The sequence below is a fragment of the Falco punctatus genome (genome assembly GCF_963210335.1).
Source record: "Falco punctatus genome assembly, chromosome: 11".
NCBI classification, from domain to species: domain Eukaryota; kingdom Metazoa; phylum Chordata; class Aves; order Falconiformes; family Falconidae; genus Falco; species Falco punctatus.
Genome location: NC_137591.1, coordinates 30,625,772 through 30,653,099, shown reverse-complemented (window position 1 = coordinate 30,653,099; position 27,328 = coordinate 30,625,772). Strand labels below are relative to the sequence as shown.

The 27,328-nt window shown below is 50.4% G+C and overlaps 2 protein-coding genes across 10 annotated transcripts in view; one reads left to right on the top strand and one right to left on the bottom strand.

The window, feature by feature from the left end:
- ZBTB37 (zinc finger and BTB domain containing 37) overlaps positions 1-16,829 on the top strand; it is a 25,308-nt gene extending 8,479 nt beyond the window's left edge. For 4 of the 5 annotated variants that reach the window (XM_080407593.1, XM_080407592.1, XM_080407590.1 and 1 more), the window contains one exon: positions 603-16,829. In XM_080407593.1, coding sequence (XP_080263719.1) covers positions 603-1,091 — 489 coding nt within the window. In that variant the 3' untranslated portion in view covers positions 1,092-16,829. The remainder of the gene's footprint in view (positions 1-602) is intronic. The other variant, XM_080407594.1, reaches the window with a different exon arrangement.
- SERPINC1 (serpin family C member 1) lies at positions 16,241-27,328 on the bottom strand. 5 transcript variants are annotated; one of them, XM_080407595.1, is made up of 8 exons: positions 27,189-27,299; positions 24,545-24,658; positions 23,607-23,985; positions 20,696-20,911; positions 20,226-20,363; positions 19,747-20,140; positions 19,337-19,401; positions 16,241-19,113 (listed from the first exon to the last, which is right to left on the bottom strand). In XM_080407595.1, exons 2-8 carry the CDS (start codon positions 24,640-24,642, stop codon positions 18,940-18,942), a joined length of 1,464 nt encoding a protein of 487 aa, XP_080263721.1. In that variant the 5' UTR covers positions 24,643-24,658; positions 27,189-27,299; the 3' UTR covers positions 16,241-18,939. The 5 variants fall into 5 exon arrangements, with proteins under 5 accessions (XP_080263721.1, XP_080263722.1, XP_080263723.1 ...); XM_080407596.1 differs by lacking the exon at positions 27,189-27,299 and adding an exon at positions 25,821-26,239; XM_080407597.1 differs by lacking the exon at positions 24,545-24,658 and having other exon boundaries at positions 27,189-27,328.

Sequence of the window (27,328 nt, the reverse complement as noted above, 5' to 3'; positions counted from 1 at the left end):
GCGCTGCAGATCCTCACCTGCAGTGCCGTGGGGCTGGGATGGGTTACACAGCCGTTTAGGCAAACGTGATTCGTTGTAACATGAATCCTTACTGACACCTGAATGAATACCTGTGTAAAATCACACCTGAAGAGGTTCAGGTGTGATTTGTAGTTTATTCCACCTTCGTTTTTCTGCAAGCTCATCAACTGGCTTCTTTTTTTAACCCTCAGTAAGTAAACCAGAACGTGGTATACAGTATTTTAACCAAACTGGCCCAAGTTTTAAAAAAAGTAACATGTATTGACATGTTTGATCCACAATGCAATGCATGGCTAAGCGCCCTCCTGACAAGGGCTGTCATTTCTTCCCCAGATCTAGCAGATGACTTGGCAGAAGGGGCTGCCATAGCAGAGGTTTCTAATTGATTGCTCATTTGTCTTCAGCCCCAAGGCTCCAGTTAAGCACTTAAATGTGTGCTTGAGGTTGAAGATATTAGTGCTGCTGATTTCGAGGTTTGGCACATGCTTCAGTGCTTTACTGGCTGGACTGAGGCCTGATCTTCTTTCCTGCAGTTTGTGTTAGGCTGCTTGTTATTTAAATCTGTGTTGTTTCCTTCGCAGGGGGAGGAATCGGCCATGCTTGGAGTGAGCGGTTACGTGGAATATCTCCGGGAGCAGGAGGTTTCAGAGCGCTGGTTCCGGTACAACCCACGGCTCACTTGTATTTACTGCGCCAAGTCCTTCAACCAGAAAGGCAGCCTGGACCGGCACATGCGTCTCCACATGGGCATCACACCTTTTGTCTGCCGCATGTGTGGGAAGAAGTACACCCGCAAGGATCAGCTGGAGTACCACATCCGCAAGCACACAGGCAACAAGCCCTTTCATTGCCACGTCTGTGGCAAAAGCTTCCCTTTCCAGGCCATCCTCAACCAGCACTTTCGCAAGAACCACCCTGGCTGTATGCCTCTGGAGGGGCCTCACAGCATCTCCCCTGAGACCACCGTCACATCTCGGGGGCAGGCAGAGGAGGAATCTCCTCCACAGGAGGAGGCTGTCGCTGTGGGGGAGACGGCACAGGGATCTGTGTCCACGACAGGGCCAGATTGAAACACAGCTGCAGAGTCTGGGGAGAAAGGACCGTCTTCCCATTTTTGGCTCTAAAGAGTCAGCACCAACCTGGCAGGCTGGTACTGTAATTAGTGCAATGCCACCACTGGACAGAAAGAAGCTCCCAAGATGTTGCCAAAATAGAAAAATTTCTCTCTCTTTCTCTCTCTTTCTCTCACACACACCCCCCTACACACACGTAGAGTGTTTAAAGTTTTTCTCCCTTATTCCTCCTCCTCTTGGAGAAAAACAAAACAACTGTGTCAATCAACTTCTTATTCAGGGATCGACAGGATTTTAAATTTTTTTAATGTTCCATAGTGATCTGGGACGAGCAGTCATTTGTATTTCTCGACAGCGTTTTGGCCCAGCAGCTAGGTCCTGCCGGCGGTGCCGGCTGTCAGCCATGCAGATGCAGCGAGCCTAGCGTGCGGGGCTGCTCCTCGCCATATCTGCTGGTCCAGCTCAAGGGGAGAGCAGGGGCAAGGTGCCGTTGCCTTTCTCCCTTGCCCAGGTAGTTGCCACATTAAAGAAAACAAAAAGACTGTCCTGGTGGAACCTGCCTTGCCCGAGTGTATTTATCCCTGTCTTATTTTTGGTGTGTCTCTTTACGTTTTTACTTAAACTATTATTTTAGGGCTTTTGGCTTGCCCGTTCCAGACGTGTGGCCTCAATGCCCCTTGTTACAAGCGGGCACGGCTATACAGCGGTATTCTAGAGGTCAGCAAAATTTGAAGCACTTCGGCTACTGAAAGTGAAATTTAGCAGCTGTGAGGTTTGCATTAGACACTGATGCATTGGGAGAAGGGTTGGAGGGGTTGTTCCAAGGAGGTTGTCCTTTGCTGTTGCTGATCTGTAGAGTTCAGAGCACTCTTGACGCCCTGACTGGTGCACTGTTGTGCTTCAGGTGTTGCCGAGCGTTAGGAGTTTTTCTGGACTGGCTGAATTGCGGAGTTAGAGGCTGGCTACCAAAGTCGTCCTTCACCCCTACTCCCCCCTCGACACGCACTTGATCTTTTATAACAGCAATATGGTATACTGAAATACTACCATCCCAGCTGAGCAATCGTGGGTGGTTGCTTTTAAACGTGTTTCTACAAACTGGTTTGATAACTTTTTTATCAATGAAATGCAAAAAGAAAAGAAAACCCTACTTTATTTCCTTGTAAAGGTTCAGGAAACTTAAAAGTGAACAGTTCCTAGAGCAATCACAACTCTGTCCCCTTGCATGGACTTAAAACTTTTGTATTCTAAGCAGCTCTGATGTTTAGAGCAAGTTTAGCAAACCCGGAGAGACATGCCTGCGTTGTGTATTGTAGGTGTTTGCACGTGCTTACGTGTTTCATAAACGGAAAAGCATGGGACAGGTAGAAAAGTGCAAATATCTTGACATCTTTTGAAGAAGTCTTTAAAAAATATGCAATACTTTAAGAGTTTTCTCTGGTTCTGATGCCGAGTTGTTCATGATGGAGGGCGAAAATGAAGGACAGGTTGCGCAGATTGGGTTTGGGAGAGGACATTTGCTTGAAGGAGTTCTCTTGAGGATGTATAACATGTACAATAAGGAAAGATGAAGTTCTGATCCTTAAGGTGATGGGAGGAACAAGGAGACATTGAGCAAGAAATACGCTTCATCGTGCTTTGGCAAAGAAAGCCGGGTGAGCGGTTAGAGCACGGGCTTGGCAGGCAGGCGACTTACCGAGTGAAAATAAAGACTTGCCCCGCAGTCTTAACTGCACAATTTTGGGCACATGAAAGCATCTCCAGCCCTCACTTTCCCCACCTGTAAACTGGGACTCGGGGTCATTTTCCTGCCTCTTTAAGAGGGAAGAATTTGTAGTCTTGCCTCACTTTATATACTTTTATGAGTGTGGGGTCTCACTGTTCCTCCCATCTCTCTCTCAAAGAGCAGATGTGGCTCTAATGTTTTTTTTCATGTGTGTGGGGAAGAGAAGGGCTTGGTGCCAGGATCACGTGTAACAGGGATGTGCTCCTAAGAGAGGAACCTTCACAGGTTCTGAGCTGGGCACCTGCAAAGTACGATTTCATTGACCATTTCAAACAGGAAAACTGATATTTCACCTCTGTTTTCCTTCTGTCCCTTCTTCCTCCTCTCCTGTCAAGTGCATCGTCACACAGTGAATGATTTTCTAAGCGGCCACCCGAGGGACCAGCCCCATTGGGTTTCCTGTCGAAGGTCACGCAGGATTGTACCGAAACAGTAAGGTTGCCAGAGAGCAGTCACAGAAGATGAGATAAGAGGGTGGCTAAGGTAGGTTTCGTTGCAATCGAGGTGCGGGGAGGAGCGGAGATGTGCAGAGTATGCTGCTTTAGTCATAGCTTTTGAAGTTACCAAAAATCAAAAAGAAAAAAGTTAAAAACTTTGAAATCCTATGCTGTTCACACTAGAGAGCATCAAAAGTTACTTTTAGTTGCTTAAAAGATTTTTAAGTGTTTTAAAATAGAAATTTTAAAAGAATACTACCGAACTATAAAAACATAAAATTATTTATATACATATATTATATATAAATATAGTGGGAAAGTTTCCCTGCTAAGCTTGCTGTGAAGAGAAGGGTGAAGGTGCAGTAACTGCTATACAAGCAACATTTTTCTGAAACAGATGGCAACCGATCCATCAAAACGCAGTGATGAAGGGCTGACATAAAATGGTAAATGCCTTTATTCATACGGCATAGCTGTGAGTTTCTTGAGCAGGTTTTTGGTTTACTGTATTGATACTGTGAACGGAGGAGCATCCTGACAGTCAGGGATGCCAGCAGTGCGTCCCGTTTTGCTGATTCACTACTTTCAATTGGCCTGGTGAAAACCGTGACATTGGTCCTTCATATTGTACTGGGCTAGTCTGAAAACAAAGCTTGTGAAAGGATTTTGTTTTTTCCTCTTTTATGTTCTGTTTTGTTTTGTTTCGGGTTGTTTTTTTTTGGTGCAGAGGTTGCCACTGTATAAATGATCATTTCTGATTGCATGCAAAAGAGCCAATATTCTTGCCCAGGCCTCGCTGAGGTGAAGTTTATAGCTTGTAGCTAGAGTCAGTATAAGGTATGGTAGTGGGAATCATTTTAATATTATTTCTGTACATTTAATGGATGTTTATGTGTATGTATGTGTGGGAATCATGGTGTCTCTAATGTTTTCTTGAACAGCGCTGAAAGCAGTTTAGGTCCATCCGCACTAGAAGATGGAACCAGTTCAGAAGGAATAGTTTATTAAACTTTTCTTTCAGTGGTTGACTTCCTCAGTGCAAATAAGGCCAAGGTTCGAGAAGAAGGGGTTGGAGGTCATATACAGTATGGAAAAACCTCATGTGAATTTTCCGGCAGTGGTGTAGCCACTTGGAGCGGCTTTCCGTAACAGAACGGTACCATCTTTTGTTGCCTCTCCATTGGCAAACCGGAGCTCTTGACGGTTGCACCGAAGCTGTGGAGAATCAGATGCCAACTTTCCAAGTGCGAATGATTCTGTGATGGGTTGAGGCAGAGCTTTGCATTTCCACGTCTAGCTGCAGCTTTTTCCCCTCTGCCAAAACTGTGAGTTCAACTGTGATTTAAGGAGGATGTGAAGAGAACTCTGTTGTATTTTAATACCTCTGTACGTAACTTCTCTGTCTGCTTCAGAGTTAGGGCTTACTAACCCGTTTGTTTGCTTGCCTCGGGCAAGAGGGGGAACACACTCTGTTTCTGCAGTTTTCTTTCTTGGAGGTGGAACACATTTCTTAATTCTTTGCTGTGGCAGAGAAACCTTCCAAATGTGAAGTGTTGTGGTTATCTCCTTGAGCCTGCAGAAAGCCCCGGTGCCAAGTCACAGCACGGTTGCCGTGGCCGTTCTCTGCTGCTGCCAGGTTCCCTGGGAATAGCTGTGAAAATAACAAGAATTGTGTTAATACTGTGCTGCTGCTTTCGGGAAAAGCTAAACCTCTTCCTCTCAGGAGGATGACTGACGTGAAGCTGGGAAAGGGAAAAAGCAGAAGGTCTTTTTGCTCTCTTGCAATGGGAGTATGTGAAAGCAAACCGTACTTCTTATTTCCAGCAGCTAGATAGAGAGGGATGAGTAAGGAGGCTTTATGAAATGTGAATTTATAACAGGAGGCTGAGAACACACTTAGAGCCACGTAATAAGATCCGGGGCTATCAGCCTGGTAAGAGTCAGAGCAGCTGTTGCAGATGGGCAATCCCTCACTTGGCCTCCCCGCGTTGTCCGGCCATCGGGTTCAGTCCTGTGACTTACCTACATCTTCTCTACAATATTTTCAAGCTGTGATCTGTAGAATTTAACTTTCAAAAGTTCAGGTGGCTGAAGGGCACGCAGAATAGAAAGTGCTTTGTGTCCCTGCTGCCGTTTTAAATCCAGCTGATGTTGGTAGTGACTGACTGTTCCCAACTGACAGCGATTCAGAGCTGAACCTGCATTTGGAACAAGCTGGGATCTTGCTGAAAAGCATAGCGGGGCAGGCTGGGGGGAGGGCACGGAGCCAGGCTTGCAGCCCTCTGCGAGATCAAGGTTGAAATAAATTGACAGAACGGGTCTCCTCGCTTGTCCTGCTCTTGTTTTGTGACAGCTAGGTGACTTTGTGTTCCAGGGCAGGCTGTCCCATGCCTCTGCACAGTAGTAGTGTCACTTAAAAGTGTGATGCCTGTTTTGGTAAATGATTCTAAGCGGGCTGGGCTTCAAGCAGGGTCCTGCTGCTGCCTTTGGGTGACTCAACCTTAATGATGGATTTGCAAGAGCAGCTTTTATTTGCTGCTGACTTCATATCTCCTGTAGAACCTAATGTATAAAGAGAAGGACAGCTGAAAAGGTGCATTTTATTTGGGTGGAAGGTAGCGTGTGAGGTAGACAGAGCGATGCACCTTTAAAACTAACGAAAATTAGCAGCCCTTCAACTTAGTATTTAAACTTTATAAAATTCTCCTCTTCAATTCGTGCCTGCCGATTCAGCCATACCAGCATCCAGGTGATTCTGGAGATCAGTGACATCGAATGCCGTTCTTTCTCTAACGGAAATATTTTGGGGATGGGAGAAGCCAAGGAGCTGTAATTTAGGAGACTTCTAATTTTTGTCCAAGTTTGGGCTCCAGGTTTCCCCTGGGAGCTGAGCCTGTAGCCAGGACCGCAGTTGGAACACCTGGGGTCTTCCGATGGAGCTGTGGCTGACGGCCAGCCTGGTCTCCTCCAGTGATAGTGACATTCTCAGAGATGAGCATTAGTCCTATCATGGGTGAGATTCATGCTCAGAGCTTCGATGTCTTCAGTGGAAGGTCCTAAAGAGGAGCTAAGTATCTTAATTTTAATCATCGTCACTCAAAGGATATTTTAATATAAAATACATACGTATGTATGTATGTACACATATATATATATTTGTAACCAAATAAAAGCTAGAACTATGCAAACGCTACTGGCTGCTGCTTGAAACTAATATCCGCCAGAACATTTTGGAATAGAGTAGATTCGGAGTAGGCTTGTTGTTTTCTTGTTTTTAAATAAAATGCAGCAGACCAAAGTTTTGCTGCAGTTAGTCTTACTAGAAACTTAGGTTATTCCTAACCTGGAACCCACTCAGGCGGGTTATAAAAATTATCTGAAGAGTCCTGCCATCTCTAAAATATTTCCATCTGCCTTGGTATTATTGCTGAAAGGCCTTCTTTTGCGAAACATGGGAAAACACAGAGGCTGGGACTAGGAGAGATTGAATGTGATGTTAGGAATGATAGAAGAGAAGCAGATTCAGGAAGGGGCTGGGAGCATTTTCTTTTGGACATAGGATTGAGTCGGCTTCAAGGAATCTTCATGCTTGTGCAAATGTCGGTCACTGAGATGGAGGCAGTGATCAAAGCATCCCCAGGGGGAATTCTGGTCCTGGTAGAGGTGTCAGAAATCTTCCCGCTGAATCTGATGGTACCAGAGTTGAGTCTGCTGGGAGGAATTTCATGTGGCTTCTAACGCTTCTTTGTGTCAGATCTGGTCTTTGCTTTTAGGATTAACTACCATATATCCAGCTGTAATCTTCAGTGACCTTTGACTTTTTATTCCTCGTGACTGTAGAAAATTCAGGTTTCCTATAACATTACCTTCATCCCAACTGTGAACAAGTTACTACTGCTTCTTATAATTTATTATCTTTCTGTTCTTGAACATCTGTATGATCCAGCTGTTCACCAGCACCACCTTCCAGTGCTTCATTAGCTTTTATGCACAGGGAATTGTTGCAATGGATAAGCTGACCACGCTAGTTGGAAGAGTAGAAGCCTTTGGAGAATGACTTTTGCTTCCTCTAGCTGTCATTAGGGAGTGCACACACACATACCTGTATATACATATATATGTATACATATATAAAGTGTTTCAGTATAAACTCATTTAGCATTATTCTTATTTAATTTATATTTTAATCCAGATGTAAACCAAAGTATTACAGCTTGTGAAATTATGCGTCTTGGAAATAGGAGGAACCTTCATAGATGGGAGCTCTGAAAGCTCTTTGCTGACAAAACCACGAATAAGACTTAAGAACTTGTGCTGCTGAATCCTAGAGATTTGCAGCCTCAGAAGGATTTACTGGGTAGAGTTTGACGGTGGGGAGGCAGTGTGGGTTACCGTTTGAAAACGCCGTTGTTATTTTTCTCATGCAGTATAACTTGGTGTGGGAGGAATTGCTGCAAGAGCAGTATGGCGGGGCATCTGGTGGAGATGAGGCGTGTGGTTAAAGCGTAGTTTAAGCTAAAAGAGTGATGTCATGTAGTGCTGTTTGCTTCTGGTGTCTTCCATTCACAGGTCTGGATTGAGGTGTGCTGTGTTCAGCTCAGGGCATCTCGGTACCACCTCGTCAAACGACCCTGCAGGGAGCTGGTCAGTTGATGGTTTCAGTAAGCACATTAAAAACACGTCTCAGCAGTGTTTCTGCTGCTGGACTTCTCCAGCAGAATCACTTTGGAGTCTCTGCCATCTCGCTGTGCCTGCTGGTCACAAAACCTGGCAGTTCTGCCCTGCCTCTTTGAATTGGGGTACTTTAAGGAAGCACTAGGACTTGCCTACTAGAATGCCTCAAAGAAATCCCCTGCAAGGGACAATGAGGCAGGAGCTTAGGTGTGGGTTTGCTGTGTATGCTGTAACAGGGATCTAAAGTGATTCCGTACGGTCCTCTACCTGGCCCCTTCCTTATAAATGCAGGGTTTGGATGAATTTTTGTAAACACACATAGAAAACATGGGACAGGCTGCTCAGTGCTGGCACTGCGCCTGCCCGCGTCCCCTTTGGCTTGCTGTTTCTTGCTGTGGTATCTAATAAAGGCTGGAGCTGCGAGGGGTTTGCTGAGATGAAGTCCAGCTGCCATCAGACCAGGAGCTCCTGGGCTTTGGCTCGTGGGTGCTGTCAGAGCGGTTAAAGCAACCCTTGAGGCGGGGTTCAGGGCCTTCTAAGGAAAGCTTGGAGATTGTGGTGTTTTTCATGAAACTTAACGGTTTTGTAGGAAAACAAGCATGTTCTGGCAAGCCTAGAAATAGAAAGGGAGAAAACAGCAGATGGGACTGTAGTCTGGCACAACTGGGAGCTAAGAGAGAGGAAGCCACAAAAACAGCTACTGATGTATTTAGTGTCTAATTTACAGTTTAGAAAACCAGCTGTTGCTATTTACTGATGTCTAGAGGTGACTGGGGTTTGTTTTAGTGACTTCTGTGGAGATGCATGTTCTACTGTCACCAATGGGCAGAAAAGATGAGTTCAAAGATAAGATCTTACTGATTCTTCTGTGCTGGGAGCAATTGCCTTTCCAAGGAATTCTCAGGAATCTGAGAACAGATTCACTTCTAACAATCCCCCACAGGCTTGGCAGCGGCTCTGCTTCCTCTTGTTCTTCTGCTCAGCCCGCAGGATAGAGTCTCTTTTTGCGGAAGGTTTCCCTGCATCCCTTACATTGAGCACAGTGATGGTTCACCTACTTTTGTTGATCAAGTAAATTCATTTAATACTCCCCAGCAGGATTAGTGCATACTCCCAGCTCATGGTGCATCAAGCACTCTGCCAGCCACACGCAGTACAATTTTTAGCTACTAGATCTGGCAAATATAAAAAGACTGTAAGCTAATCTACTTCTAATTGTAGTCACCAGATACTGTGGGTTGAGTACAAGACCCCTTCTGTGCTGCATGCTGTAGTAGCGTGTAGGAACATCACCCATCACATCAAATTCCTTTTGATCGAGGCATCCTGTAAGCAACCTCAGTGCAAAGGTGCTTCTCAGGGTGGCTGACAGGAGAAACTGGTCTGAGAGCAGCAGCAGATCCTGTCTGGCTGCTGTGTCAAATAGCGGTTGCTGTGATGAACCAGGCAAAAGAAGGGAGAGCAGGCTCAGGAGGAGAGAGGTACCTTAGACCAAGTGCTGGCTGAAAAGAGTTATTTGAGTGAGACAGTGATCTGTATGTGGACTTTGTCATTTTTATTCAAAGAACTTTTAATAACTTTTTTTTTTCTCCACCAAAAATTTCCCAAGTTGATTATTAAGTGTCAGTATGCTGCATCCAGTGACTCCTCGGTGTCTAGTTGGTGATGATACATAAGCTGGAGCTTTGGGTGAGGGGGTTGTGAATGCATGCTGCTAGCTCTCTTTCCCTGTAATCATTCCGATGGCTTTGGGACATGGACCAAAAATGCTTCTTTTTGTTGAAAAGCTTTAATTCTTTTAATGGAAATGTTGAAAAATCTTAGCTCCCCCCTCCCTCCCATTATTTTTATGTTCAGTTCAGTTAAATTCTTATCTGGTATCAGTTTGTGATCTAAGAACAGTTTCTATAATAACCATCGAGTAGAACTTTGCAGATCACAGAAGGTTTAAAAGCTGTGGCTGTAGGAGGTGATGTTGTTAACACAGTTTTTGTGCTGCCGTAGAGACTGGGAGGAATGAGGAAGGGTCTCGGTGGAGAGCCAGTCTCTGTCGCGGTGTGACTCGAGTCGCTGGGCACTGGTGTCTGCTTGCAGGAGTCTTTGAGGTTAGAGGTGCAGATGGGATTTTCTTCAAAGATTTTCCCCATCGTTTCCCATTGCATGAGTGCCTCAGCTCTCTGCTTCAGGAGTGAACAACAGGCTCTGCTGCCTTCAGCCTCAGGAACGCGGTCGGCATTGAGGCTGTCTGATGGGAGCCCGTGGGGGGGGTTTAGGAGGGCAGCTGTGCACCTTCAGAACCAAAAAGTTGAACTTGTCAAAAGCTTTTGTGAATGAGGAGTTAAACCTGCGTTCGGCAGGGTGGTGGAGCAGGCTGGGGGCTTTGGCTGTTATGTATTCAGTTCCTTGTTTTTCTGCAGGGTCAGATGGGCCATTTCAGAATCTGGGCAAGGAAAAGTCGTAGCAATTGAACCCTGTGTTCTTATTCCGGGTTTCCATTGAGAACCACACCAGGTATGTCAGTGCCATCGGTGGGGTGGAGGGGGAGTTGTGCAGCATCACGTTAGGCAGCTGGGAGGGTGTATGGGTGACGCTGGGGGGTGCTGGGAGCCCCGTGCCAGAGATCCCCTGGTGAACGGACACCTGCTGGGACCAACGGGATGGGGAAGTGTTCCTAAAAAGTGGTCTGAGCTGTGCTGGTAAAGTTTGTGGGTTAGTAGTTTTCTGGTGAGCTGGCAGTGAGTGTCGGGAGAGGAAGGGGATACATTTCACCTTAAGCTCCGTGCGCGGTGCTGCTGCAGAGCCCCAGGGCTGTGCTGTACCAGAGCCCTGCACGAGCTCCCCCAGCTCATCCCTTACTGCTGCACGCAGCGTCAGTGGGGCGAGCCGAGCATGTGGTGCAGGAAGGGAGGCAGAGCGAGGTGGGGGTTGTGCCCCAGCTAGAGCCCAGGCCTTTTAGCCCTGGGGACAGAGAGCTCAAGACCTGCTGTGTGTCAGCAAGGGACACCTTTGCTAGAGGGAAGCTGTCACATCTGCTAGAACAAAACTGCGTGTAGGGTCTAGGGTAATTCTTGCTAGGAAACCTGTTATATTCCAGCAGCAGAATAATCCACAAAATACTTCTTTTGATTAAGAAAAATAGTGTTAATTCTAATCTGGTGACGGTGACCTGCTTACATCATGTAGCATGTGATCCACATCACACCTTACAAAGCTGGTTTGATTTTCCCACCTTAGAAGTGGTGGCAAAGCTCCCTGCAGCCGCAGAGTCGTTGCAGTCTGTAAATGGGAAGAGGCCCTTTCCCTGCGTGCTGCTGAGCGCTGTAAAGGATTCAGCCCTCACAGTGATTGAAAACAGCAGCACTCCAGCCACGCAGATAGTTTGCCTACGTTAGCCAGAGTTTTTTTAGATAGCCAGGGACACGCCATCTGGTTCTTCCTTAGCCTGAGCCATTTGTTGTAGCAGGGAAGAGATCTGCAACGTGCAAACAGCAATAGCAAGGAAAGGAGGTTGGCTTAGCAGGGAGGAGGGAGACACCTGGAATATGAAGAGTGCTCATCTGTTTGCAGCGCTGGCTGGGGCTGTTGGCACTGGAAACCAGCTGGAGGTGGTGGGTAGAATAGGTGAAACAACAGCGAAGTGTCGTTGGGAAGATGCATGTGTGTGTGTCTAGTGCGTTGTGGGTGCTGCGGGCAGGGAAATGCCAGTGTTAGAACGTGCACGTGTCTGGGAGCGCACAGGAAACCCTGCTGCCTTGGGCAACGGGTGTGCAAAGACACCTGTACCCTGTTCAGAAACATTAGAGCTGAGCATCACCGGTGTCTTCCATCCTGGATCCGCAAATGGTACCGAAGGAAGATGAATCAGTCCCTAGCGGAGGTAAATTTGCTGCGCAGAGTTCAGAAGCTCCACTGGAAGGAGCTGAAGGGTGGCAGGTGGGCAGTACAGATTTCTAAGTGCCATTTTCTGAATGTTAGGTTTTCTGTCAGGTATTTAAGCTGTTGAAGACTGAAGTTGGCTTTTGTTTCAGTACTCTCTCCTTCACCCACGTCACTTCTATTGAAACTCAGCAGCCAAGGGGAGGGTGCAGAGAAGACAGAGCCAAGCTCTTCAGAGGCACACGGTGGAAGGAGGAGCAGCAGTAGGCAGAAGCTTATACAAGGGAGATTCAGGTTAGGTATTACAAGATTTTTTTTTCAGACTGTAGCCAAACAGTATTGGAACAGGTTTGTCCAGAGAGGCTGTGAAGTCTCCATCCTGGGAAATATGCCAGACTTGCTGGGGAAAGACCCTGAGCGCCCTGCTGGACGTTAGTCCTGCTTTGAGGGGGGAGGCAAGGCTGGGACCCAGAGGCCTCCCTCCCACCCTCCATTCCTCCCCTGGACTATGAAATACTGCCCCACGGCATAACGCAAAACAAGGGGTAGAGAGTTGTATCCTGCCAGTGCATTTCCAGTTGCGATATTTTCATTTGTCAATGATGAACCCATGCAATAGTATCTTCTCTGCCACAGTCTACGGAGAAGTCCAGCTGCTCCCCATACGTGAGTGCAGCCTCCAGGTTCCCGTTTCCATTAGACTATGCCAAGCTGTATTTTTGTTACCTTTTTTTTTTAGTATTATCATGTAAAAATGGGCAGCTTCAATGGGCTTCCTAGTTCGTATCAGTTAAGCTTTTGAAACATATTCAGGTATCTTTTAAATACTGCTGTGTAAGTTCCTTATTTAATCTGACATATTCTGATTTATTATTTTACTGCAGTTATCTAAGGCAGTACTTTAAAAAAAAACCAGTGCATTAATGTTTTGCAGACTGTCAGTTATGTTAAGCCTCCAGCTTTATTTAGTTTTTGCCAATGTACTTAACCCCCTCCCCCCCAGATCTATGGTTAAATGTCTTCATTATGTTTATATTGCAGTGAAGCTCATTTATTTAAACCTTCCCGTTACCTTTGCAGTCAGACCCAATACCATTGGCTGTGAAACTGTCAAACAAATTAGAAATGAAAAAACAAACTAGACTGGTTAGTTTTACTGCTGGTTGTAAAATAACACAAAAATAGCAGCATAAAAGAGAAAAATGCAATTCAAATTACTCAGTCTGGGGCAGGGGCAGGAATTACAAAACTATGGCTGAGAAACTTCTTGGAAAATGGGTTTTAACCTGATGATGTTGCTTCAGTGGTTCCCCACTTGGTCAGGTTTAAAAGCTGTTTCTTGAGACCGAGAGGTTTGTCCGGGGTCTGTTTGTTCATCTACGTGTCTAGGGCATTGGTCTGATACGGGAGCTTGCACTCCTGGGATGTTACTTTCTTAGGGTTTACGTGTCTAAGGAAACTCTGTGGATTACTGTGAAGCTTTTATCTAATACTTCATCGCATGTAAGTTGGTAACCGAACACAGCTCCTGGCTGGAAGAGGTGAGGGCTGGCGGGGAGGAGGAAGGTGCCGCTTCATGGCGGAGGCCGGCAGCTGGGAGTTACCCTAAGAGGAGGTGAGCAGTGCGATGCTCCCACTGACACCTTTGATTTTGGCAAGAGGCGTGAAGCCCCGTCACCCCTGCGGCTGTCCCCTGCCCGCAGGGGGCTTTTGAGTGGCTGCACTCATGCCAGAGTCAAGGTGAATCAGGCCTAAGCTTGCCCCGTACAGACACGGGGACGCGTGTTTGCACGGGCTGCCGTCGGTGGGTGTGTTTACAGGCCGAGGGCCAGCAGGCTCCCCGATGGCGATGTCGCAGGGGGCACAAAGGTACTTTTCTCACATGTTAGAAGGTGTCCCAAGCCAGGGTTGTGCTGTTGGGGGAAACAGCCCGTGCGGAGTGCGGGTGAATTTGGGATGGAGAGCAGAATGTTGGCATACCCTTTGCTTAAGGCTAATGGCTTTTGGCTCCCCTAAAGTGCTTGCCCAGGCAGGAAGCTTGATGTGTGACAGCTTGCAGGGCCACGTTGTCACCGGGCACGTGACTGTGAGAAATATTTTTGAAGTGAAAAGGGAGTTTTGTCATTCAAATAATGCATGTTTCTTTTGTGTTTGTGTATGTAAAATTGCTGCGAGCGTGATCCTTCTTGGTGGCAAAACAGGGACTTTTCTGAACAAGCTCTTTCAGAAGCCCAGGGAGGAAGAGAGCAGTACGGGGCTGGCTGTTCTTGTGGTAACGTAGCCCTCGCCTCGTGCCCCACGCTTACCGGAGGGTTAGCGCAGGACGAGAGGAGACTGTATCCGAGGTTAGTTCACAGAAATGGAAGCGCTGCGTTTGGCTGAAAAGGGAAAGGAACAAACGGGGGCTGCCCCTGAGCCTCTGGTCCCTTAAACACTAGCTGAATCCCGTGAGCTGTGCCCTGCTTGTCTCTGAATCTGCCCTCTGCCCCCTCCTTTCCACAGCGTCACCCCCCACCTTTCCTGTACAACACTGTGAATATGACACCGGTAGCTCTTTGTAACGTTTCCTTTAAAACTGCTCGGAGCACGAAATGCTGTGCGGTGTGAAATGCTGTGCGGTGTGAGGGAGAGCCCCGCTCAGCTGGGCGCTGACCCCAAGCAGGGCACCGAGGGTTGAGCACTTCCCTGCAGAGCAGCTGAAGAGTATCTTGACGGGAGTTCACAATGTCAGCGGCTTTGTGTAGCAATTTGCTAATCAAAATTGATTTCGTAACGAACTAAACTGACAATCAATTTCTAAAAAACTAAAAGCCTCTTAGAGGGAATAGTCAAGTATGTCTTCAACAGAAAGATTTAACTGGGATAACTTTTAAGAAAGAGCACAGGATTTTTTTCCTTTTTTTTTTTTTTTTTTTTTTTTTTTAGCAATCACTCCAGAAACTGAGTTGCGTTAAGCAGCAGAAGATTCACAGGACAGTAACTACCTCTCTCTCTCAGAGTGCTGAGGTTACCACGCTACACACTCTATATCAGCAAAGCTTTCACTTAAAAGAGATTTCTTTTCCTTACCTCTGTGTTTCAGAAATGCAGGTCTGCTCTGTAAAGTGACTCTATGAAAATGGCATCTGGCAGGAGCAGGGGGAAGCCGCCTGGGGTCTGTTGTCCCTCTTTGCTGCCAGTTTCTCGCTGTGACCCTCGCAGGTTTGCCCTGGGGTTGGGACAGTGCGGGGTGCGTTCGGTACTTCGTGTATTCTGCGGAATAGTGAACTGTCCCGCGGGCCAAGGGCTGCTGCGAGGCTGCGGCTCAGCTCCCTGCGCCAGGAAATTAGTGGGATGGAAGGTAAGAGGAGAGTCCACCTCCCTCCTGCCTCCAAAGGAGCAGGCAGCATTTAAAAAAAAAAAAAAAAAAAAGCAATAAGATAAAATACAAAACACTTTTATATGTTGTTCATTAGTCAGCAGATCTGACTGCAAATTTATATATATATACAAACACATACAGAGAGCAGATCTCTCATGTGAAAAGGTGCCATTTTTTTTCTAAAGAAGAGTCCCTTTCCAAACTAGAACAGCACTTTAAATAGGTTCCTCTTTTAAAAAAAAAAAAAAAAAAAAGAAAAAAAGAAAAAAAGAAAAAGAAAAAAAGAAAAACCCTTTACTGAAGAAATGCACTTTAAATCGTAAGATGAGTATGGCTGTTGCTGGCTTTTGACACAGCCGTACAGGCAGGCAGCTTCTTGTCAGCCAGAGCCCGGGAGGGAGCGATGTTGCCAGACCCTCGCTGCCATCGGCGGCCCAAAAACTACCGCAGCTCTACCTCCCGCTCCCGCAGCCCTCCCGGCCTGGCGCTGCCCCTGCCCACACTACAGACAGGAGTTCCCACCGCAACCGCAAACCTGGTTGCAGCTCAGCCGTGCTGTAGCACTAACAGGGCCGGCATGCAGCGGCCTGTTAGAATACTTTTTGTAATCGGTCAAGAAAAACCCATCCTTGCCTGTAAAGAATATTTAAACCCCATTTATAATAGGTCAGAAGTTACACCCAGTTGCAACACAGCAGATGGGCCGTCTGCCTGCACAGGGCTGAGCTAAGTCCCACGAGCAAAGCCACAACAAAGTTGTTACTGGGGTTGTGGGTTTTTTTCCATAACATGGATATGGAGCCCTAGTCAGTTCAGTATTTTTATTTTTTTTTTTAAATCCAAGTTTGTGCATCCCACATTGATTCCGCTCTGAGCTGGTTTGAAGAATAACCATTTGGAAGAAAAGTTGTGCTGTCACCTTCAACTGTTGACCTATAAGTCATGCTTTTTAGGACAGGTGTCCTAACACTCAAAGACTTACTTTCACAGTTAAGATTTCCTGCTGTACTAATTCTTCTTTTTTTTTTTATTTTTTTTTTTATTTTTGGTCGCAGTCCTTATTTCAAGAAGAAAAAAAACAAAGTCAGTGTTCACACTAGTCTGCAGTAGGTTGAAGTGTAAGCCTGCTGTAACTTGTGGATATCAGACTGTTCTATGATTTTACAAGCTGGTCCCAAGCTGGTCCTCAGTCATCGCTTTCCTCTTCCTCTTCCAGCGGGGCGGGCAGGCAGCAGCCCTCTGGAGGGGCTGGTGGCCCCGTGGCCAGTGGCATACAGGGGTGGCCAGTGCTGCTGGAGGAGGGACAGGCAAGGTGGTAAGAGAACCAGAGTGGGGGAAGGGGGAAATAAAACCAAGGTAGAGGGGACTGTACAATTGCATTGAAAGCAGTTTAGCAAAAAGTGCGCTCGTTGGACAGCTTTAAGAACAATGTGAATGAAAACTTAGCAACTTGGGTAGGAATCTTTGAAAATTCTATAAATGTATACTTGAAATTCTGTTTGTATTAAAAAAACAAATCGCATTTTCTTCTTTCTTTTAACACTGTGTAAAAGAACATTATGCATGTGAGTGGTTTGAGAATTAAATGGTTTAATACTCAGGTCCTTGTCTGTGTCATGTAGCTGACTGCTGGGATCCAACAATTTTCTCTTTGCTGCCCACCTGCGATCATCGGGGTGCGAGAGCCTGGTCCCTGCTTTAGGCAGCTCCGCGCTGCACTAAGTCTAGTGACGTGGGAGAGGCTGGGAAGCGCCAGGCTGCTTTTCCTGGCGTCTTAGATGACTTCTGTCCTCTTTCCATGAGCTTTGTCTCACTAAGTACGTAGACTCAGCCCTTTTTAGGTCTCACCAGGTGGAGAAAGCACTATGCTCTCACTGCAGGCCAATTCCTGTTGCAGCAAGAGGCTTTCCCAGCTGCCGAGGGCAGGGGAAGCATTTCGGTCTGGTGCCACGCCAGGGAGACCCAGGCCCGGCCACAGCAGCCCTCCTCTTCCACCAGCCTCCACCTCCGCAGCCTGGAGCACAACGGCAAAGGCAAAGCTTGCAGGAGGAGCTGGTATGTTTCTGGAGCTGCATGGGGAGCAGATCCTGCCAGCAGAAGACGGGATCCAGCAAGAAAAGCCACAGTAGGGCAGCGAGAGGAAGAGCAGCTTCCTGAACTCTTAGCTATTTCCAAAGTGCTCCCGCTCTTCTCTCCCAGGGCTCCTGCGTTACACGCAGCTGCGTTCCGAGGGAGCGCTCCAGGCGAGCACGTCAGCACGAAGGGGTAAGTGCTTTACGGGTCCCTTCAGCCTGTAGGGGACCGATGCCATCACCCCGTGATACAGCACAGGAGGTGACTCCCATGGCCAGACCACGCGCTGCTGGTGGCACACGCACCGCGGCTGAGACCTTCCTGCTGGGGCACAGGAGTGATGGTCCTGCCACCCCCCTGACCGCTTGCAGGGCTACAGACGGAGCCACTGGACGCCTTTTTGCAGCAGCTCTGCCACAGCTGGGTGCATCGAAGTGAAGCCCCTTGGTGCTTGGCTTGCTGTGGCCACACTGCTGGGGGGAAGCCCTTCCCAAGGCAGATGTGTCACTGGTTCTACAAAATCCAGCGCAGATGGCACGCTGGGCAATGCCATCTACTGGTGTTCTAGCAGCTGTCTGCACGCAGCGCTCCCGCAACGTACTGCTGACGGGGCAGGAACCTGCTGTCGCTGCCCTTGTTTTAAACAGCTGCCCTAAATGCAGGAATCCTAGAGGAGAAGCTCACCAGGCATTCTGCAGCGTCTTGAGGACAACCCCATCAGAGCTCCTGCAGCAGGACGGCCACCTTGCGTGGCCCAGAGGCGGGAGCACACGTGTGGCACGGCGGCAGGCCAGGACACCTCAGCGCTAGGAGTAAACTTGCAGGTGAAGGAACAGAATTTCAACCGAGTTACAGGTACACGGGGTTGGGTCACCTTACCTGGGCACAGCCACGGTTCACCGCCACCCCCACCACATCAGCTATTGGCACAGGGCCAGGTTAAATCTTTCTGCCCAAAGGGACAGATTCGGAGCCTCGGCTGCGCAGGGCTTTCCCCGAGCCGTGGCTCAGTGCTCGGACACGCCGGGGCTGCTGGCAAGCAGGGCGCTGGCGTCGGGCAGCTCCGCCACTGCCCGCAGCACGGGGAGACGGCGGCATTCCTGGCCCAGCCAGCACCAGCCACTGGGCTGCTGCCCCCCGAGCCCTCCAGCGCGGGGTTGTCCCGCTGGGGCTGGCGAGCGCTGGGGAGGGCCCGTTTGTGGAAAAAAGAAAGTTTAAGTCTGGGAAGTGACTTAGTGAAAACTGCCCATTCAGAGATCAGCTCGTTAGGTACAGATCTATAGGTTTTTAATGAACCAGGGGAGCAGAGTTACAGCTTGAGGCCTGAAAGGGAGGAGGGCTGGGAATAAGAGGGACAGCAACCTTGGACTCGGGTTTGGGTGCCAGGAAAAAAAAAAAAAAAAAAAAAAAAATACAGCTTCCCTTTGAAGGCAGGAGGGTGCAGCAGGTGAGGTGCCCTCGGAGCCCCCTCACCCAACACGGCGAGGAGGAGCGGTCACAGCCCACCGGGAGGCAGCCCCCCTGCAGCTTGCACCAGCCAGCAGGACCACCCACCCCAGGAGCAGCCTGGGCTTCGTGGCGATGCCCTACCCCTCGTGCGGGGGCGGAGGAGGGAGAAGCGAAGCCCTGAGAGCCCCTTTAGGAGCAAGGATCGGCTATTCTGCCCATGAAGATGACGGTGTTGAGGGCGGCCTCCCGGATGAAAAGCAGGAAGGGCCTGTTGGCGTTGAAGATGATTCTGTTCATGGGGAAGGAACGGCCGGAGACTGTGACAGCCGTAGCAGCCGATGCCTCGCTGCCTTCTTCGTTCACCTAACAACCGAAACAAAAGAGATGGGATTAAAATACGGGCATTACACCGAGGGCTGGCCCTCCTCCTCCACAGACAGCGGGTGTCAAGCTCCCCGCTCCCCCCAAGGCCCCAGGTGGCCAAGGAAGCCAACATCGTGGGTTCAGAGCTATTTTTTTTTCCTTCAACGCTTCACGGTTTTGAAAACAAAGAGGAAGATGCCGCTGGGACAAAACCAAGGGTTACCTCGAGGAAGGCTTTGTGGAAAGCCTCGGATACGTAGAGGTCTGTGCGGCCCTCTGCAATGATACCTGAAATACAAAATAAAGATGGTTCTAACTAGGTTTTTAGACAACAGCTCAAGAGAGAACAGCCTTCCATCCTTCATGGCCTGCGTTCAAGCAGAAAGCACGTCTGCCCTAGAGCAAAAATAGCCTCCGCCAACTGCAGCTGACTGCTTAACTCCACAGCCTCAGCGCGGAGCTGGGCTGCGTTCCATGATGGGCTTTACCACAGAGCGCATCACTGACTGCAGCAACATCTCAACACCTTCGTGTTCTTGTTCCTCATGTGCTGCTACACTTAGTGCCCTGGTGCCTGTGGAGGAACGATTACCCTCCACCCCCACCCCGCACCACCCTGTCCCCACATCTGACCTGGGAGTCTGGCACTTTCTGGACTGAAGAGATCTTCCAGCCCCATTTTTCTTAGCTTCTCTTTGACACTGAAGCTGTCCTCGACACGGAAGCGAGGGAGGTAGACAAAGAGAGAGACCTCTGTCATGGAGTCTATCCAGTCCTGCAGCTTCTCCGATGTCAGGTCCCGCTCCACCTCCACCAGCGATGTCCCAGGATTGGGCAGGACCAGCACCATCGTGATATCATCCCCTTTGTAAGGCAGCTCCAGCACCTGGACTTTGTCCTGGGGGATGAACACGTGATTGAATTTGGACTCTTGGTACATCACTGGGACCTTGCAGGTCTCACCGTTGGCTTTATGAAATGAATCCAGTTTTGTGTTTGGAGCTGGGAACTGCGATTTCCAGTGCCCCTAAAAAGGGAGAAGGGGAAAACAAATATGAGTGCCGTGTTTCCCCTAGGGAAGTGGGCAGCACCCCCAGCTTTGTTAGCCATACCTTAAAGTAAATGGTGTTCACCAGGACCAAGACAGTGAGATCATCAATACCTTTTTCTGGGATCACTTCTGTAATACGCCTCTCTGTCTTATTAGCCACCCACTCATTAATGATCTTCCTGGAAAGTTCTGGCTTCTCCTGAAGGATGAGACCAAAAGAAGTTAAGTCCAGGGTTTAAAACACTTGTTTGTATCCCTTCTGCAGCAGGCAGATTAACAGGACACCGATCCCAGCGTAGTGCTGCAGCGTTTAGCAGTCAGGAGTGGGGAAGTGACTGCGGTTAAGGCAAGCTGGGACAGGAGGAGCTGCATCCCAGATTCCCTCCTGCCTTCCCCGACGTCCCACACCCCAGAGCAGGGCACTCCCTGCGGGCAAAAGATAGGGACGGAGCAAAAGCAGGAGGACCGGAGTGGAGGGGGTGGACACGAAACCAAACAAAAAAAGATAAATCCTGAGCACTTCAAACTCACTTTGAAGTTCAAGGGCCAGAGTTTCGCTCCATAAACTATTTCGCTGATGTTCTGGTAAGTCTCATTAAAGACCAAAGACTTCTCCCCGAAGAGGCGGTTGGCTGATACCAGCTCTGAGGATTTGTTGGCTTTCTTGTAAAGGCGACAGTTCAGCTTGGCAAAGAAGAAGTGGATCTGATCAGATGTCTTTTCCGAAATGGTGTCAAACTGAAAGACCTGGAGGAAGCAAACAGTGAGGAGGAATCCATGAGCAGGCCCTTGCGTTCCCACAGCTCCCAGCGCCCACGGCAAGTGTGATCCAGCCTTTGCTTTCTGCTCAGCAGCCTAAATCACAGAGGCAAGAAATCTGCAGGCCCTCGGAGCTTCACCCCCCGCGTTTATTTGGGAACCCAAACCTACGTAAGAGCAACACGTCACCAGCCTAAGACCTAGTTTGGGGACTCCCAAACCACGGCACGCAGAGGGGCTGCTCCTCTTTCTAGCTCTGGTTTCCTTGCTCTCCATACGCCACCTCTGACAGGTCCCAGCTTCTGTCTTCAAGCCCGTCTTACCCGAGAGGACTCAGCTCTTGCTCACCACAGTCCCTGCCCTAGGGCTGTCAGCGGGGTGCCTGCCGGGATCTGCCTCTTTCCCTGCCTCTGTTCCCCACCCCCTTCCACTGCCCCAGCTGTGGGCAAGACACATGGTTTTGCAGATCTCCGGCTCACAGGTGGGCATGACTTCGCTAGACCCTTTAGGTGGTTGTGCAGAAGACTAAGAACTTGGCGAGCTGCTCACGCTTGGTTTTTGGGTGTCAGGGGACAGATTCTAGCTGGGTGCACGAACCACGGGGCTTCCCCCGGTGCTGCTACAATTAGCACCACTCATGCACGGTGCTCACAGCCCCTATGCCCCATGGCCAGAGCCTCGCAGGAGATGAGCTTTGCTCTGGCCATGGAAGCTCTGGGGCCTGGAAGCAGCTCCCAGGTCAGTGCAGGTGTCGTGGCTCCAGCTGGGACAGGGTTAATTTTCTTCTTAGTAGCTGGTGCAGGGCTGTGTTTTGGATGTGGCGTGAGAACAATGTTGACAACCGATGTTTTCAGTTGTTGTGGGTCATGTTTATACCAAGTCAAGAACTTCTCAGTTTCTCAGGCCCTGCCAGCCAGAGGGCTGGGGGGGGCATGGGAACCTGGGAGGGACACGGCCAGGACGGCTGACCTGAGCCAAAGAGATATTCCATACCATGGGGCGTCATGCTCGGTATATAAACTGGGGGAAGAAGAAAGAAGGGGGGGACACCTGGAGTTATGGTGTTGGTCTTCCCAAGTGACTGTTAGCCGTCCTGGATCCCTGCTGTCCTGGGGGTGGCCAGACCTGCCTGCCATGGGGAGTGACGGGTGAATTCCTGGCTTGGCTTTGCTTGCGTGTGTGGCTTTTGCTTTAAGCTATCAAACTACCTCAGCCCATGAGTTTTCCCACTTTCACCCTCCCGATCCTCTCCCCCACCTCACTGCGGGGGGTGAGCGGGCGGCTGCGTGGGGCTGAGCTGCCGGCCGGGGTTCGACCACGACAGCAGCTCCCAGAAGGACTCACAAGGTTTGTGCTAAACCCTCCTGTGAGGGACAGTGCCAAAAAGACTGCTCCTTCCCAGGAGCAATTCTCATGGCCCATTGAGTAATTCTGGCACCCCTTACCTATTTTTGCAGGGAACGGGAATACGTAGCAAGCGTTTTGAGGGTTGATTTCTGCAGCACAGCGTGTTTGGTCTTATTTGCTCCCAGCTGCAACGACAGTTACACTTTGCCTACCGCTATCTAACCTCAGGGCCTTATGGCACAGACAATCCCACAGCACGTTGCTCCACACAAACATCCAGGGTCTCTGGCACAGTTTCCTACCAGGCAAAGTTGGTGGTCCTGGCGCTTTTGGAGGGAAAAGGGCGGATTAGGAGCGCAGCTCCGCAGCCTGGGTGGCTCAGTGAGAAAAGGGTCCCCATCCAGCGGGAAGGGCTGCCCGGAGGGGAAGGCCTGAGTGAGGATTTGGGAGATGCAACAGGAAACCCCAACAGGACTTACTCCAGAGACAAGATCTGCCAGGACAGATCAGGCAGTGGGGACAAAAGGAGCAGTTGGATTCACACCTCCTCGTTGCAGGGAGAAAGTGTCCCACCTGCGAGGAAGGTAGGGGCAGGACTAAACCCCACGGAGCAGGCAAGTGGGGCTGACACTGAGAAAGGTGCTTGGACAGGCAGGGAGTTACCTGGTCCCACGGCAGAGCCAGCGCTCGGGATTACCCCTCCAGTGGGACCAGGGCTCCCCGCTCCGAGCGCAGGAGCCACGGCTGGTGGGACACGGTCCCCGCGCACGGGCTGGCTGCCTGGGACAGTCTGCTGTCCTAGTCCTGGCTCAGACTGCTCTTACACGTACTACAAGGAGGCCCTCAACCAGTAACTGATGTTCCTGCGTTCCCAGAGGGTGGCAGAGCCCTGGAAGCCAGCTGGACTGGGGGGTGTCCCACCTGTCTGATTTTGTCCCAAGGGAGAGAAACGGAATGTGAAAAACAGCCTCTCCCAATGGGATTTGGTATCCCGGCTTTTCCTGCTTTTTGCTTAAGAAAAGGCTTAGCCACCTGCTCAGCTACGTGCTGGCCCAGCCCGCGAGGAACAAACTGTTCCCGTTCCCTCCCCTCAGCTCCCGGAGAGGCGAACGCTGAGCCCCCAAACCCAGGAAATCCACCCTGAATGCTGGATCCAAATAGGCAATCAGAGGAAAGAGCTGGGATCTAACCAGATCCAGAGACAAGTGCAGCCTGTGCATGTCCTTCCCGGGGGCTTGTTTAACTGAAGGCCTCCCCTCCCAAGCCACAGAGCCATCCCGACCCGGACGGGTCACCCGCTGTCCCCTCCGCTGCCTTCCCGACCCTCGGCACCCACCTCCATGAGCTGCTGCAGGGTGCTACCGCAAGCCCCGAGCTTGGTCATGGCGAAAGCTGTAGAAATGCTCAGGGGCGACATGAAGATGTTTTCCCCGTTGTCCTTGGAATCAGCCAGGTACTTGTAGAAGACAACAGCAAAGCGCGAGTTGGCCTTCGACAGCTCCCAGACCCGGGGGTTGGTGGCCTCCGGGAGCTTGCTCTTCCCTGGCTCTTGCCCCTCGCCCTCCTGGGGCTTCTTCTCAGGGTTGCGATAGATACAGATGGGATTCACCGGGATGTCGCGTGGCTTCGCCGTGCAGATGTCTTCCACGATGTAGTGCTCCGGGGCAGCTAGACCCCAGACGCCGAAGAGACACAGCACAAAAAGATGCATTGCCCTGGAACCAGAAAGAGGGAGCTTACACACGCTCACCTGCCCAGAAAGCCCCATGCTGCCGGCACAGCACACGAGCCCTGTTTCGGCCAACATCAGACAGGAGCCCCGCAGTCCTCTCCAACGTCCTTCTGTCCTGTAGCTGCAGGATAAAGCAGGAGGATGGACAGACACCACCAGCGCACCCGAGCACACACCGCTTTTAGAAACAACACGCTGAAACCTCTGCTTTCCCAGAGCCCTGGGAACCGTCTTGTTTAAGCAGCAGGCTCAGCCCTCACCAGGATGCCCAGAAGCCCATGACTTGAACTTCAGGGGGTGTCCCCAGCAGCCAGCCGAGGTGGCTACAGCACGATGCCCAGGCGCGCCTGTGCCTGGAGCGGCTGCTGCCCACTGCCTTGCCTGGCTGGTGGCAGGTGGCCCAGGCTTCACTTAGACAAAGTGGGTTTGACCATTCCCTTACCCCCTTCCTGGGGGAATCCTCCTAGTTCTCCCGGTCTCTTTTTTCTCCCTTCACCTGAAGCCCTCAGGCCCCTCCAGGTGCTGTCTGTGCTCAGACTCACCTCGGCTTTATGCTATTTAAGTTACTGATGCAGGAAACACCACAGCCAAGAGAGGTGATGAGGAAGAAGTCTCCACAGGAGTTGGTCCCTTCATTCATTCAGCATCTTTAATCCCTAAAAAGTATATTTTATAAGCGTGCATGGTACAGCTGGTATGGGACAACTATTCCTGTCCCAAGTCCACACCACCTCAATGCAGACTGTCCCTGGCACCTGGGGAGCGAAGGCTCACGTTAATAAGCACGCTCAGCACAAGCAGGTCTCTGCAAACCTCCCAGCAAGGCAGAGAGAATTTGTATTTTCCAACTTTGCTAAAGCAGGGAGGGGGTCCGCACATCCCACCACTGCTGGCGGCCGGACCTCAGAGCCATCCTGGGGCTGAGTAGGCAGCACGCGAGGTGTCCCGTGTGCCGTGGGTTGAGATGCCCGGGACACGGCTCCACGTTGGGTTTGCTCACACCCCTCATGGGAGTGAGCTCACGGACCACAGCCACAACAGCTCGGGAAACGGCTACTGGGAAAGGCTGGCAGCCCGCCCAGGACCTGCCTGCCATGGGGGACTTTTTCAGAGATGTGGCTAACGCTGGTAGGGCTCTGCCTGCCCGTGTACTCGCTGCCACCGCAGTAACTACAGACCGGCTGCGTTTAGCACCAGCGACCTCCCCGCGGTCTTGCCAGTGCCGGTGGGCCAGCACCGGGGGGAGGAAAATGGGAGCAGCCCAAGGGCTGACCTGGGATGCAGGAGACCTCTGGGTTCTTTCACAACCCCCTCCCCAGGCTCTTGGGCAATGACTTCATGTTGGCTCCGGCTCCTCCGCAAAAGCATCAATGACCTCATTTGGCACCGAGGCCGCACCGAGCCCCCGGGGCCCCTCTCTAGCACACGCTAAGAGCACAGCAACAAGCTCTGCATGAAAACATGCAAAACAAGACGTGCTTGCTGAGGCCATGGCCACCGCTCCTGCTGCTAACAACAAACCGGTTATTTTCCAAAGCGTTTAGGATAGATACAACACCACAAAGGGCAAAAAGAAAAATTATCTAAAAGGGGAGGGGAGTCAACCAAATACAGAAACAAAAACAACACCCAGGGCAGGAGGGCAAGAGAAAGGAAAACTATTCAGACAATTGAAAGTACTCCAGGAAGCACTGCTCTTCCGAACCTTTCGCTCTTACAGGAAAAATCCGCCAGCAAGAAGCGAGGCAAGCGTCTGTGCTGCGCAGCGCCAGGGCCAGGACCAGAGCGACCCCCCTGCCGCCTGCCAGCCCCCCTCACCCACGCTCGGGTCCTCCTGGCTCCGGCAGCACCGAGGTGCCTGCGGCTGCCGGTCCCACCGTGGAAAGGACAAGCTGGCTGCCGTCCCTGCCCTGTCACTTCGCTCACCTCCCGGGACAGGCATGCCTGAAGCGGGTGTGGGTCTGCCCCTGCAACCACAAGTGCCCGCTTCTGTCCAGAGGCAGCCCGCGGTGCCCGCCGTCACACGCAGTGCTGCCAACTCATGCTTAAAACCCCAAGGGCAAGAGTGGGGAGAGCACCTCATCTTCATCCTGCCCTGATTAAACGGGAAAGCCCCCCCCTGCTTCTACTCCAGTCCTGACTCCACCAGCTTAGAGGAGATACAGGACTTTAATGCCTTAAATCAAAATTTATCAAGTGCTCAGGCTGGTGCTGCCCCTAACACGTCCTATCTTGTCTCTTACAGGCAAGAGCCCTCGCGATGTTTTGGGCCAGCTCTTCACTGCAGCACTTGGCTGAAAAACACTCCTCCTCCCTCCGCAGCCCTTCAGCACACCCTTCTCCATCGCAGCACTGCCACGTACTCCATATGTCAACTGCTTTCATCCTGGAAGGATCCCAAAAGCATTACCGCAACATCACTGCCTGAAAGGGGTTACTGGCAAGAAAGAATGTAAAAATTAGAAAGGGCTCTCTTTTTCCTGCTTCACCCCTGTAAGGAGCATAGAACGCCACAAAACAAATTGCTGATTCAGCTCAATATCAGGCGCTCTGCGCTTCCCCAGAGCAAACTCCCCCATCCCCCGCCTGCCCTGCGACACGCCGGGCTCCAGCCGGTGCAGGCCATCTCCATCCCACTGCTTCTCATGGCTGCACGGAAGGACAACGAACCAGCTTGCAGACCCTGCTCGTCCTCCAGCAACCGCCCTACAGAACCCACCCGTGCTACCTAAGCGGCGTGACCGGCCCGCAGCACCCTGGCAGCATGCCAGCTGGGCAGCAAACGTTAAGTGGCTCAAACCATTTTGAGACTGACTCAGGCTCTTGAGAAGGGAAGCCTTCCTCGCCCCCGCGCACCCCAAAAGCAGAGCGCAAAGCACGTCAGCGGTGCTCTCTTACAGCCAGGCAAGGGATCAGTGGTTCCTGGGGGCAGCCTGGTCTCCTGACTTGTTCTCCGCACCATGAAGCATTGCTACAGCTTAGGGACAGAAGTCAAGCAAGACACTTCAGTGAGCTGTACAGAAGCGAGCCTTCGGAGGACGCTCCTAAAACAGCTCCTCGGGCCCATGCCCAGAGCAAAACAACACTCTGGCAGCAGCCACAATTCTCAGGCTCCCACAAAAGCAAAAGAACCTGTTACAAGGACTTAATTCCCAATGAAAGATAAGTGGAATCAGTTTCTCTTACCTGCCCCCGTACCTCCAGCCTTCTGCTTTCAGGATGCAAATGCAACCACTAAGAGGACAGTCTTGCTTGAGCCCAAGCCAGTCCAAGGCAGTTTCCCCACTGGAATTCTGTGCTCAAGCAGAGCTGAGACAAAAGCAGGG

Excerpts from the sequence above, each read along its gene's own strand:
- SERPINC1 (XM_080407595.1), bottom strand. The coding sequence starts at position 24,642 with ATGAATGAAGGGACCAACTCCTGTGGAGACTTCTTCCTCATCACCTCT. Across the intron at positions 19,402-19,746 it reads AGAAAGTGCCAGACTCCCAG|GTATCATTGCAGAGGGCCGC; the intron begins GTCAGATGTGGG and ends TTTGTATTTCAG. Across the intron at positions 19,114-19,336 it reads TCCACAAAGCCTTCCTCGAG|GTGAACGAAGAAGGCAGCGA; the intron begins GTAACCCTTGGT and ends TTCGGTTGTTAG.